Source organism: Desmodus rotundus, chromosome 4, assembly GCF_022682495.2.
Source record: "Desmodus rotundus isolate HL8 chromosome 4, HLdesRot8A.1, whole genome shotgun sequence".
Lineage (NCBI taxonomy): Eukaryota > Metazoa > Chordata > Mammalia > Chiroptera > Phyllostomidae > Desmodus > Desmodus rotundus.
Window position 1 is genome coordinate 121,347,477 of NC_071390.1, and position 12,540 is coordinate 121,360,016.

The 12,540-nt window shown below is 36.5% G+C and overlaps 1 protein-coding gene across 19 annotated transcripts in view; it reads left to right on the plus strand.

Moving 5' to 3' along the window:
- The window catches only part of ADGRL3 (adhesion G protein-coupled receptor L3), a 757,443-nt gene that overhangs the window by 638,738 nt on the left and 106,165 nt on the right, over positions 1–12,540 (plus strand). For all 19 annotated transcript variants that reach the window (XM_053922390.2, XM_045185777.3, XM_053922389.2 and 16 more), the window contains 3 exons: positions 348–470; positions 6,842–7,050; positions 7,750–7,926. In XM_053922390.2, coding sequence (XP_053778365.1) covers positions 348–470; positions 6,842–7,050; positions 7,750–7,926 — 509 coding nt within the window. The remainder of the gene's footprint in view (positions 1–347; positions 471–6,841; positions 7,051–7,749; positions 7,927–12,540) is intronic.

A 12,540-nucleotide genomic window follows, 5' to 3' on the forward strand; every position in this document is an offset into this window, starting at 1 on the left:
CTCTATATTATAAAAGTATTTTGTCTGATGTGTAAAATAGAGATATTATTTTGAAAATAAACTTTAAGTCAATGACAAAGTATTTGAGTTTAAATATTAAATTTCAACTCATAACTGATACATTTGAATTATTTGCCTGATTTTCATAGCTTTTGTTTGCTTTATTTTGAAAAAACTTATGATTATACGATAATACTTTCTAAATAAAAGGTTGAACTACTGTAAAACATAACAAATAGAAGATTAATTCCAATATTTTGACTTCAGAACTATTCCAGTGATTTAGGAAATTACCTTAGCTTTGTCATATTTCCCAATAAGTGCTGATACCTCTTTGCTGTTCACAGAGCTAGAAGTTGCAAGGCTGAGCACAGAAGGGAACTTAGAAGACTTAAAATTTCCAGAAACCGTGGCTCCTGGAAGCACCATCCAGCTCTCTGCAAATACGTTGAAGCAAAATGGCCGAAATGGTATGTCAGAGTGAAGCTTGGTCGAACCAAACTTGCCATCAATGCAGCACATAGCTTCTTGGCTTAGAATTTTAAACGTGTTGTTCAAAATCTGATGTCCAAGTCGTCTGCTGTGTGTCTCCTCTCGCTCCACTGTTCTCATTCTCCTGCTATTCCTCCTCTTCCTATGCCCTGTACAAACAATATAGCAAGAGCATTCATTTTACAACATTCTCAGACTTCGAGATTGTTTCCATTGTAGTAAAATGGCACAAAGTGAAATATGAGAGAAATTAGAAAATTAGGAAATCCAGATGATCTGACTTTTTCCCTTGAAAGACATAAATAACTCTTACTCAGTTGTCAGTTTGGTTTCTAAAATTTTCAGTGACAATTTTGCTTGTAATTTTAAAATTAATGTGTTTTTTCCTTATTCACTTGTTTTTGATGGTGGGTGTTTGTATGTTTTTCTTCCACACATCGCATAGAAAATTTAATGTGAAGAGATGCTTCTGTGGAATGGAACTTGTAAACAGGCCAGTTTAGGACTGGGTTAAATTCACTGAAGGTAATTAAAACGAAATAAATAAATAATCCCACAGAGACAGTATATCTCAAGCCTCACTAATATTAATTTTAAAATGTATATTTTTGCCAAGGAAGTAAGATCTTTTAATCTGTTAGTGATAGGAAGATGACCTCAAGTTCTAGCAACCATCTCAAAGCCGATGTTTCATATTGCAAGGTGACTAGATTTTTTTTAATAGCCTGTTAATATCAAGGAAAACAAATTGTTTGTTGTCAGCCAAACAAAATTCTTTTTAAATGTTGGAAATCTTATAAGATTGAAATTGTAAATCCTTATTATGTTGCTATTTTGACCATGTGGATTTGGAGGCAGCAGTAAATTTTATGTAGAACAAAATCAGTCCTACATTAGCTTGCTAACTGGCTTCCCTCCTTTTATTCTTGCCTTCAAATACCATATCCTATTGACAAAGGTTCTTCCTGAAACAGTAATCTTTCCAGTTTGCTGACTGTTATACTCTGAATGAAATCAAATAATTAGCCCTACCATGTGTTGCCTGGTCCACTTCCTTCCTGCCTCCAGTGCCCCACATCACACCTGTCTTCAGCATTCACTCTGTGATCCTGACAGTTTAGTCTCAGTTCTTTATTTTATTGAGATATAATTGACATATAACATACTAGTTTCAGGTATACAACATAATAATTTGATATTTGTATATATTGCAAAATGAACAGCACAGTAAGTCTGGTTAACATCTACCATCACAGAGTTACTATTGTGTTTTTTTTTAACATTTAAGATTTATTGTCTTAACTTTCAAAATATGCAGTACAGTATTAACCACAGTCCCCATACTGTATCTTTTGCTCCCTTTCACCCATTTTTTTTTCCTATTTTTTCCCCACTCCCAACTCTGGGAACCACCAGTCAGTTATGAGATGGTTTTTCCTGAGATTTTACATATCAGGGTCTGTCTGGGAAAAGCCCAGCCATTGTTAATGAAACCAGAATGGTTTGTGAGACGTCAATGTACCCCGGCAGCCAAGGAAGTGGACTGGAATGCACGTGTGTGAACAATGATGCCTTCACTGCACTGGTCCGTGAGGGCTCTAGATGCCTTGTGTGAGCATGTTACAGCGTGGCAGTTGCATTCAAAATGACTGAGCGAGTAGAGCAATGGATCTGCATCAGATTTGCCTTAAGCTTGAACATTCTCCTATGGAAACTGTTCAGATGAGTCAGAAGGCTTTCGGGATGATGCAGTGAGTGCAGTGCAAATAAAAGTGTGGCACAAATGCTTCAGAGATGGTTAAGGATCTGTTGAAAGTGATCCATGTTCTGGAAGACCTGCAACAAGCAGATCACCTGAGAATGTTGAACGGTACCAGCTGCAGTCAACAAAGGTTGCTGACCCACAGTGTGAGAGCTAGAAGCTGATCCGGGGATTGCAAAAACTGTTGTGTCTGAGACTTTTGACACAGGATCTTGGCATTAAACATGTTGTGGCAAATTCATCCTTGGCTTCTGCTACCAGAGCAGAAGGAACATCATGCTACAGTTGGGAGAACTGTGTGAGGTCCCAAGGTGCCTACTAGTAAGGAGACTGAGGTGTCACTGTCCTGTGTACAGTGTTTCTCGTGTCTTCAATAAACGTCTCTTTTCATAGTGCATGGCTGGATACTTTCTGGACAGATCTCATCATTAAGGTCACACAGTATTTGTGTTTCTTTGACTTATTTCACTTAGCTAATGACCTAAAGATTCAGCCATGTTGTCACAAATAGCAAAATTTCTTTTTTATGGTTGAATAATATTTCATTGTATTTGTATATACCACATTTTCTTTATCCATCCATCCATCCATCGATCTGTGAACACTTAGCTTATTTCCATGACTCATCTCTTGTATAATAATGTTTCGGGAACATGGAGGTCTGGTGCATAGATCTTTTCAAGTTAGTTTTTCACTTCTGATAAATACCCAAAAGTGACATTGCTGGATCATATGGTAGTTCTGTTTTGAATTTTCTGAGGGACCCTTCATACTGCTTACCATAGTGGCTGCACCGATTTACCTGCTGACCACCACTGCACAAGAGTTCCCTGCTCTTGCTTTGATGCTATGCCTTGAACACACCGAGAGTGTCCCTGTGTCAGCTTTCTGTGCTTTATTTTTCCTTCCTGGGATGCAGTTTTCACAATTCCTTATATATAAGCTACTTAGCACTCAGTACTCAGTATACATATTACCTCTTTGGGAAGGTTTTCCCTATCTCCCTAGAGATAGACATTTCTCCCATTAGCCATTTTATGCCAATTCTTCTCTTTTTTTTTTTTTTGAAATGTAAAAACAATCAACCAGTTCTTCTTCATAGCACTTATTCATTTGCCAGCATATAAAATTATTATTTTTATTTTTATTTCTATTACCTGCTTATTATCTGACCCTCTCTCTAAGCAGTAAGCTCCATAACAGCAGAGACCTTTTCTAATTTATTCACGGATATAACACTAGTGCCTGGATCCACTTACTAAAAATTTATCAAATAAATACGTGAACTTTCAGAGACAAAACTAATGAAGATTGAAATATATTTCTATATTAATCATTGTATGTTTTGTGTTCATTTATTTTATTTATCAAGTTAATGTATGTGTGTATGTGTGTGTTTGTACATGTGAGAGAGAAAAAAGCATTAATTTTAGAGTGGAGGATTTGTAGAATACATATATTTTATATATGTGCCATATGTATGTATATATGTATATATACACACATATATATATACATACACACACATATGTATGTGTATATATATATAAACCACCAAAGGCACTGGTAAAACAAGGTCAGATATCAATGTTACTGGGGAGAGACCCGAGTCAGGACTCCTAGGCCCTGAGCTTGTTTCTAGGTTCTTGTCTGTCTGGTAAAAGACAAAGTCAAGCGAGAGACAAGATGTGTAATGGAAATGAGATAACAAGTTTATTTATGAAACACATAGGAGCACGAAGCTGCAAGCAGGCACCTGGCTAGTTTGAATGCCCCACGTATAGAGGAAATAAAGTTGTTAGTAGGTTTGTTCTATACATTTGAGCCAAGGCTACAAGTAGGCACTCAGCTAATCTGAGTGCACTATTGGGGCTTAGGTGTTATATACTGTAGTCAGTTTCTAGGTTCCCCCTCTATCTCCCCCTTCTAAACCTTGGGGAAAATGTACAGCTACAAAGGCTTTCTTTCTCAGTCAGTAAAGGCTGTTTGTCTTAGTGAAATTGTTACAGGGGCTCCCTTTCCCAGCACAGACAGAGTCTCAAGGACTCCCTTCCTCATGCACTATCCCACTATCCCTGTTGTGATGTTCCGATCACCCGGCAATCTTACCGCACCAGGCTCAGCACTGCTGAGTCCATGGTGAGACATGACTTCCTTTTGTCTCCAGCCTCCTGTTTTAAGTTCTCTGTTAGATTGTAATGGTGGGGGCCCCGCTTTATTTTTCCCTGGACCTCTCATTTCTGGCTGCTACCTACAGTAATAGCAACGTGACACCATCCCGAGAGTGGAAATTGGTATGAATATCAGTAAATAAAAGTCAATGAAATAAAAGTTGTTATAGTCAAGAAGAAAAATACATAGATGTTCTTATGTTTAGCCTTCTAAAGATCAGCATTTTTATATTAAATCTAGAAGAAAGAACTAAAATTCAATTCTGTGTTGTAAGAACCCAGAAAGTATTTGGTGAATTACTATTGTTTGCTTTGTACTATGTTAACAGACGTGGATTGAACGTTACAGAATGTCCCTCTCCTTTAGGTAGCTCTTTTCATAATAAAATACCTCATATATATACCTCATAGAATCACTGACAGGGCTGGGGAGTCAGGCCCCCAAACACACAAAAGCAAGAATGCTGATAGCAGCTTGTACCATTGCCCAGAATCATAGCTGTCACTGGTGTCACAAATGACGACTGCTGCTGCTCCACCCCCTGCTTCCTGTGTCACTAAAACCGTCCAAAGTCCAAGGCCAGGGCATCTGATTGGATGCATCTAGCTGAGGAGCCCAGAGCAACCTCTTTGCATGGCAGGCTGGGAAAGCAAGTATATGCCAATATTGTGTCTATAAATCCCTAAGAGTATGGAATTTCCCAAACATGGGAACACAGTTTAGATGTTGGACAGTGCTCTCCCTCCTCAAAAATACAATTTATTTGTCTGTATTCCCATTTGATTTTAAGATTTGAATCACAAAAACTGTGACTTACTTATCTTAATATCCATAGTAGTCAGGGCAGTACCTCTTATTGGAGCAATATGAATTCATAATAGAAGGCTTGACTTCTTTAAGAAAGGACAGATGATTTTAAAAATGTGTTAAAAGATGGTTACTTTTACAGAGGATTATCTATAAGAGATTATCATAAGGGAAAAAATAATGTGGAAGGATGTATGGAGATAGTGACCTTAAAAGAACATAATTGAGGTTTAAGACAGGTAAAAATTTTGAATCCTTATATTTGTTTTTATGTAATATAATGCACATATCATAAAAGTGTTTAACAGCTTGGTGAATTTGACAGCTGTACATATCCTCCATAATGCTTTATAATATAAGCTATAAATCTCTTCTATGACCCAGAAAATTCCCTGGTGTCTCTTTCCATTCTGCTTGCCCCCTGTCCCCACCTGATGAAACTGCTTTCTTCTCATTACAACTTTGGCCTGTTCTTAGGCTTTATATAACTGAAATCATACAGTGTGAACTCTTTTCTCTCTGTCTTCTCTAACTCAATATTTTTGAGATTCAATCATGATGCTCCATTGATCAGTATAGTAGTTTTTTTCTTTATTGATGCATATTATATTCCATTATATTAATATGCCATAATTTATTCTCCTATTAATAGGTTTTTGAGCTGTTTCCAGTTTGGTGCTATTATGAATAATGATGCTATAACCATTCTTATACAAGTTTTTTCTCTGCATTGTAAATTTATGTTTTCACTGATCTAGGAAAGGTAGATATATGTTCGGTTATATAAGAAATTGCTAAACATTCTTCTAAATAGTTAAACATTTTATACTTTCCCCAGCAATGTCAAGACTTCTAATTTTTCCACATCCTTATCAACATTAGTGTGGACAGTTTTTTTTTTTATTTGAGATATTCTAGTGGGTATGAAATGGTATCTCAATGTGATTATAATTATTTCCCTCATTATTAATGATGTTCATAATTTTTATATGTCTCTTAGCCTATCCTCTATCTTTTCTTCTAAAGTGTGTGTTTATGTACTTTGTCATTTTATTCTGGTATTTATTCTTTTGCTATTGATTAGCAGAAATGCTTTATATATTTATGAATCACGTATATATTTTTTTCTAGTCTGTGGCTTGCCTATTCCTTTTCTTAATGCTGCATTTTGATAGACATGTTTTCAGTTTTGGTAAAAATCAGTTTACCCTTCTTTTCTTTTATAATTAGTGTTTCTGAGGTCCTAACCAAGTCATCTTTGCATTCCCCAGGATCACAAAGATATTCTATAGTTTGTTCTGGAACTTTATGGTTCTGCTTTTTATGTTTATGGTTGTGATCAATCTTGAATTAAGTTTCAGTATGGGGTGAGAAAAGGATTAAGGTTTATTTCTTTTAATACTTACATATAGTTGTTTCAGCATCTTTTGATTTTCCTTTGTTAATGAATGACTTGGCACTTTGGTTAAAATGAATGCTTAACTTTTGTTGTGAATATGTATTATACAATCTGATTACAATCTAATTAGAACTATATAATTTAAGTAAAATGTACAAAGTGATCACAGTTTCTCCCCAATTTATATTTCGCATTTGCATTTATTTTAGGAGAGATCAGAGTGGCCTTTGTTCTATATAACAACTTGGGTCCGTATTTATCCACGGAGAACGCCAGCATGAAGTTGGGAACAGAAGCTATGTCCACCAATCATTCTGTTATTGTCAATTCCCCTGTTATTACAGCAGCGATAAACAAGGAATTCAGTAATAAGGTTTATTTGGCTGATCCTGTGGTGTTCACTGTTAAACACATTAAGGTAAGAAAATGGCATGTTAAGTTCAGTTGCCCACATTATCTGTATTTGTTACAGCATGCACATAAAGTATATTATTTTTTTTGTAATATAGCAATTCAAAACCTACTATATGATAATGGTAGTTTTTTCTGAGATGGGGAAGGAGAATGTTTCTGAATATGTAAATGCTTTATGACAGAAACATTCAGAGATAGATTTATAAATGCCTCTCCATAATTAAAAAGAAATAGCAATATGTTCAGTAGAACTGGACATGGCTTCACATAGATTATAAGTAATTATGTCTTTGTGTATAGATATACTTTTGTGCTATGCTAAGATTATATTCTAAGTTAAAAACAGATTTCTAAAGACCATCCTTTCAGAAGTTTATTTGTTTAGAGCAATTGAATTCTTTACTTGGCAAGATACTTTACTATGAAGTTAATTGAAGATACTTTACTTTGTGATGCTGAGACATTGGTATTAGTATTACTTAAATATTAATTTTTGAAAAAGTAAACTCACCCCTAACTGGGGAGGAATAGACAACAACAAATTTGCTTAGAAATGATGAGTCCCACTTAATAGGAAATCATGGGTAGACATCTTCACAAAAATTATAACACAGCATGAAGTTGTGTTGATATAAAGAAAATGTCTACCTAATTTATGTGATCATAAAGTAGTTATTGGTTGTATTGATTTTTTTCCCTGTAGCAGTCCGAGGAAAATTTCAACCCAAACTGTTCATTTTGGAGCTACTCCAAGCGCACAATGACAGGCTATTGGTCAACTCAAGGCTGCCGGCTCCTGACAACAAATAGGACACACACTACATGCTCTTGCAACCACCTAACCAATTTTGCAGTACTGATGGCACATGTGGAAGTTAAGGTAAGATATATACCATGGAATGAAAACGTATACAATCAGGACACTAGCTGCAAAAAGTCCTAACTCTTTGGGCCCGTCTCATGACTCACTTCAGAGTTTTTGTACTTCCATAGTATTCTTATTCAGGAACTTTCTGGGGTTCAACCCATATACTCCTAGATGATTCAAAGAACTCTTTTTTTCTATTGTCAACGTAGTTCATAAAATTGAAGTTTCTCCCCTGCTTTTATATTCTATGAATAAATGTTAGACCTTATGAACAGGACAAGAAAGGACCCCGGGACCAAAAGCCAGTGTGGTGAGGTTAGGAGCTGGGCTCTGGTACGTGGAAGACTAAGGAACTATGAGTGAGTTTAAATTCTGTCAAAGTGACTCTTGGGAAAGCAGTCATTGAGCACAATGCAAAATGCATAGTAATGCAAAGAGCTTAGCAATTCTAACATAATGTAATGGGTTTTGGCCATTCAGGAAAACACCACCCGAAGGAAAAATCCACATGATAGTTTCCAAAGTCAGAGACATCGCTAACTTGGCAGCATCGGTCTTTTCCCAGCATGTCTCTAGCTATCATGGAGGGTGTGAAGAGGATTTAGATTTTAAATATACTCAGGACATAAAAATACAACATTCAGATTAACATGCTTATGGAGCTTGATAGATGAGTCATTAACAAAAAATTATATACTTGTGAATTCTCATCTCCCTGGTGTCAGTAAATATAGAGGAAGTATGACTGTGTAACAAATTTAGAAAAGGGAAAACTGTAGCAAAGGTTTATCTACCTGTTGTCATTGATCCAAATATTTCCATCCAAAATTTTCTTTGACACTGTTGAAGTTAAAGATGGTACAAGCGTCCCAGAGGGAGACCAAATGCAAGCCCAGTTATGCCTTAAGAGTTAATTGCCTTAGCTGTGTCAGCACAGTTCAGATTTTTGTCTTTAAAGGACTACAACACATTTGTCAGGGCATCGAAAATTGATCTAGCTTAGCAATTTGGCCACACTAACAAATGTTAGCTTTAAACTTGGCATGCATTAGTATGGCTCCAGGATTCTACTTTATAGCTTAGAGAATAAATGCAAACTCAGAAAAAAAAAGACATCACATTAGAAGCAACAACAATTACCATTTTGCTCAGTTCGTTGTGTAACAACGTCTACCCAGTCTATTACACAAGAATCCCGACTGTGACCATTATCATGTGTCAACAAGAGATATAATAGGTAGAAATCAATATTTGCCTTTATCAGTCAGCCACCAAGTATGCATGCCTTGCGTCTCTTGTATCACATACTCTTCTGATTACCTAAGTTGGTCGCATTTTGATTTTACAACATGATTTTGACCCTTGGACAACAACAGGAAGCAAGCAGATTGATCATATCTAGAAGTACAAAGAGTTGACACACTAACCAAACCTTTATTACACTAATGTTTAAAACAGAAGGCTAACTTTTTCAGGCACAGTGAGAAATCCAACAGATGGTTGGAACAGTTATTTATGTTTGTAGCTGTCACTTTCTAACTTCACAGGTAGATTGGTAACGGAAACAAAATTATTTTGGAGACTGTGGTTGACAATCTTGGAAAAAGAGAAAGAGGAGTTAGCTGAGTAATCCTGAGTTACTGTTCTTAAGCTGTGGTTCCCTGATGCATGGGTCTTCACTCCAGGGCTTGACCTGTGTACTGAGTTGCCCTCACCTTTCATCTGTGTGATCTCTGCTGTTCTTTTAGCACTTCCTTCATTCTCTCATTACCATTTTTTTTAAATATCTGAGTAGAAGTATTGACAAGTTGCCTTCTATACAGTATGTTCTCAATAAACATAACTTCCCCCTCCCATCTACCTGAGATATTTCTAGATTTCTCATTACAGTGAAGCTTCTGGCCCTGAAGGAGCTCATGTATGAGGGGAAGGCAAAGGCAAAAGTGAAGGTGTGTTTGCAACTCTGAGAAGTGTTATAGTCCGGGTCAACACTGTGATGTAGGGACACAGGAGGATCATCTAACTGAGGTGGGGCTGCTCTAAGAGAGCTTTTCAAAAGAGTACCCTGCTCTGAAGGATGGATTGGATGTACTTTGTAAGGTAACTTTTGGGCAATTTGCATTTACCACATTCCTGCAACATTTTCTTCACTTTGCCTTGGGTTCACCATTCTCTCTTGTTGCTTTTTCAGCAACTCATCCTACTCAACTTCCTTTGCTGGTTCCTCTTCATCTCCATGACTTCCCAAAATTGCTCTGACCACCAGTGTAATTCTATATGTAGTCTAGGCACTATAAGTTGTTTCTCCTCCATAGATGATCTCACATAGTCACATGGCTCTAAACAGCATTTCATGATTCCCAGATTTCTATCTCCCTTTCTTAACGACAGGCTCACAGATTCAACTGCTGGCTTCACTTGTCCACCTAGACTTATAGTAAGTGTCACAATTCTACAACTACACTGTTGGTATTCTCTCATCTGACTCTTTTCATCTATGTAATGTCCTTCCAGATGACCTGCTCCAAAACCAAATTGTGATTTGTTTTGTTTTGTATTTTTCCACTCATGCTCACATCCAGCCCTGTGAGTGTATCCTGCCAGACCCAGCATCTGTCAGCTTCTCAGCACCTTCATAGCGACCACCTAGATTCAAGCCACTGTCATCTCTCCTCTATTTTGTAGCCACAGACCCTTAATTGGTCTCTCTTCATTCCTCTTTGCCCCCTTAGGTTTATTCTCAGCATAATGCCCGGAAGGATACTCTTAAAATGTGAGTCAGACTTTGTCACTCCTCTGATTCATTCTCAAAAAGCAGTTCTATAATCCCTTTAAAATGCAAATTAGGTAGTTCAGACCTTTGATCCAATCTGGAGGCCTCCTTATCTCAATAACAGCAAAATTCCAAATCCTGACTGCATTAGCATCTTTTGACCTCCTTTCCTACTTCTTCCCCTTGCTTACTTGGCTTCAGAGGCACCAGTCTCATTGCCTTTCCACAGAAACATCAGGTGTCTTGTACTTAAGAGCTATCTCGGTCAAGTCCTTGCTCCTTTGTCACCTTCTCAAAAATGCTTTCCTTTCCTATCTTTTTTAAAATTCCATATTACCACACCCCCACAAAATACTGTGGGGAATAAAGAAAACCATGCCCCTGGCCTCAGTGAATGTATAGTTTATCAAGGCAGAAAAGTGTTGACACTGATTTTTGAAAGTGGTGCTGAGAGAGTTTCACAGCTAGGTCAATTATCGGCAGGTAAGAGAAGGAAGGGGATGCTTCTGTCCCATGGCAGCAGCCCAGTTGGTTAATTACTTGTCAATTCTCTCTTATCTACTGGTTAAGAGAACACATGACTGTCTTATAGACAGAAAAATAATCATTACAGCCCTGGCTGGGGTGGCTCAGTGGATTGAGTGCCGGCCTGTGAACCAAAGGGTTGCTGGTTCCATTCCCAGTCAGGGCACATGCCTGGGTTGTGGGCCAGGTCCCCAGTAGGGGGCATGTGAGAGGCAACCACACATTGTTGTTTCTCTCCCTCTCTCTACCCATTCCCCTCTCTCTAAAAATAAATAAATAAATAAATAAATAAATATAAATAAAAAAGGAAAATAAGCTTTACAGATATTTAAGTAATCTAATTCTATACTAAACTCAGATAGTATTTATTATATTTTAAAACATTTCCATCATTGGGAATCATCTACAGGTTTGCTTTTCTGTTGTTCAGCAGAATGTTACACACACTAAATTGAAGTGGGTATCTCTTCTCTTACCAGTAATTCTTCTTGGGAACACCAGTTGCAGGAGAAGTATTGTAGTTTACAGGAGCATAAATTTCAAACTAACTGACTAATTAATATTTCTACTATGGTTTTATAGAACATTATAAATAAATGCTTTAGAAAAGTATCTGACAATTTATATCACCTCTTTCCCATACTCAAATTCTAATTCTTTGGAAGATAATAAAACAAAAAGTCTACCTGCTCTTTTCTGTCAGTTTAACTTGATGTTGAATTTTATCTTTAAAAGGCTTCACTTCCTCTAGTTTGATGCTTATATTTCTCTCTCGCTGTCTCTGTCCCTTTAACTTAGTGTATTTTACTGCCCCCACCCCAACTTCATGCCTGTCTAAGTATAGGCATTGATTGTGCTATTTAAAATCATTGTTTTAAATGATTTCTTAATTTAGTATTGATTCAAATAATGACAATTTGCAAAATTTTAAATCTCTACAATAGATTCAGTCTGCCAAAAATTTTATAGACAGACTTTTTCTAGGCTAGAATAAAACATGAGGTAGTTTTACATGGCAAGGGTTAGAAGATTCCCATGAAAGTACTTATTTTTTAAAAACAAAATATCTTTATTCTTGAAAGTCCAATAAGAAATGTTACTTTGAGCTTAAGAAATGCTTTATTAGTGAAAAATAAAATGTCTACTATATGGTGCCAAAGATGGTACACTTCCATTCCAAAATATTTGTGCTAATTTTATATTTGTCCATTTATAGTGTGATAGACTTGAGGTGGAGGTAGAAATTAAAAATCATCACTGGTATATAGTGCTTTAAATAGTATATTTATTTAGGGAAAAATTAGATAACTGATGATTTGAATATCCTC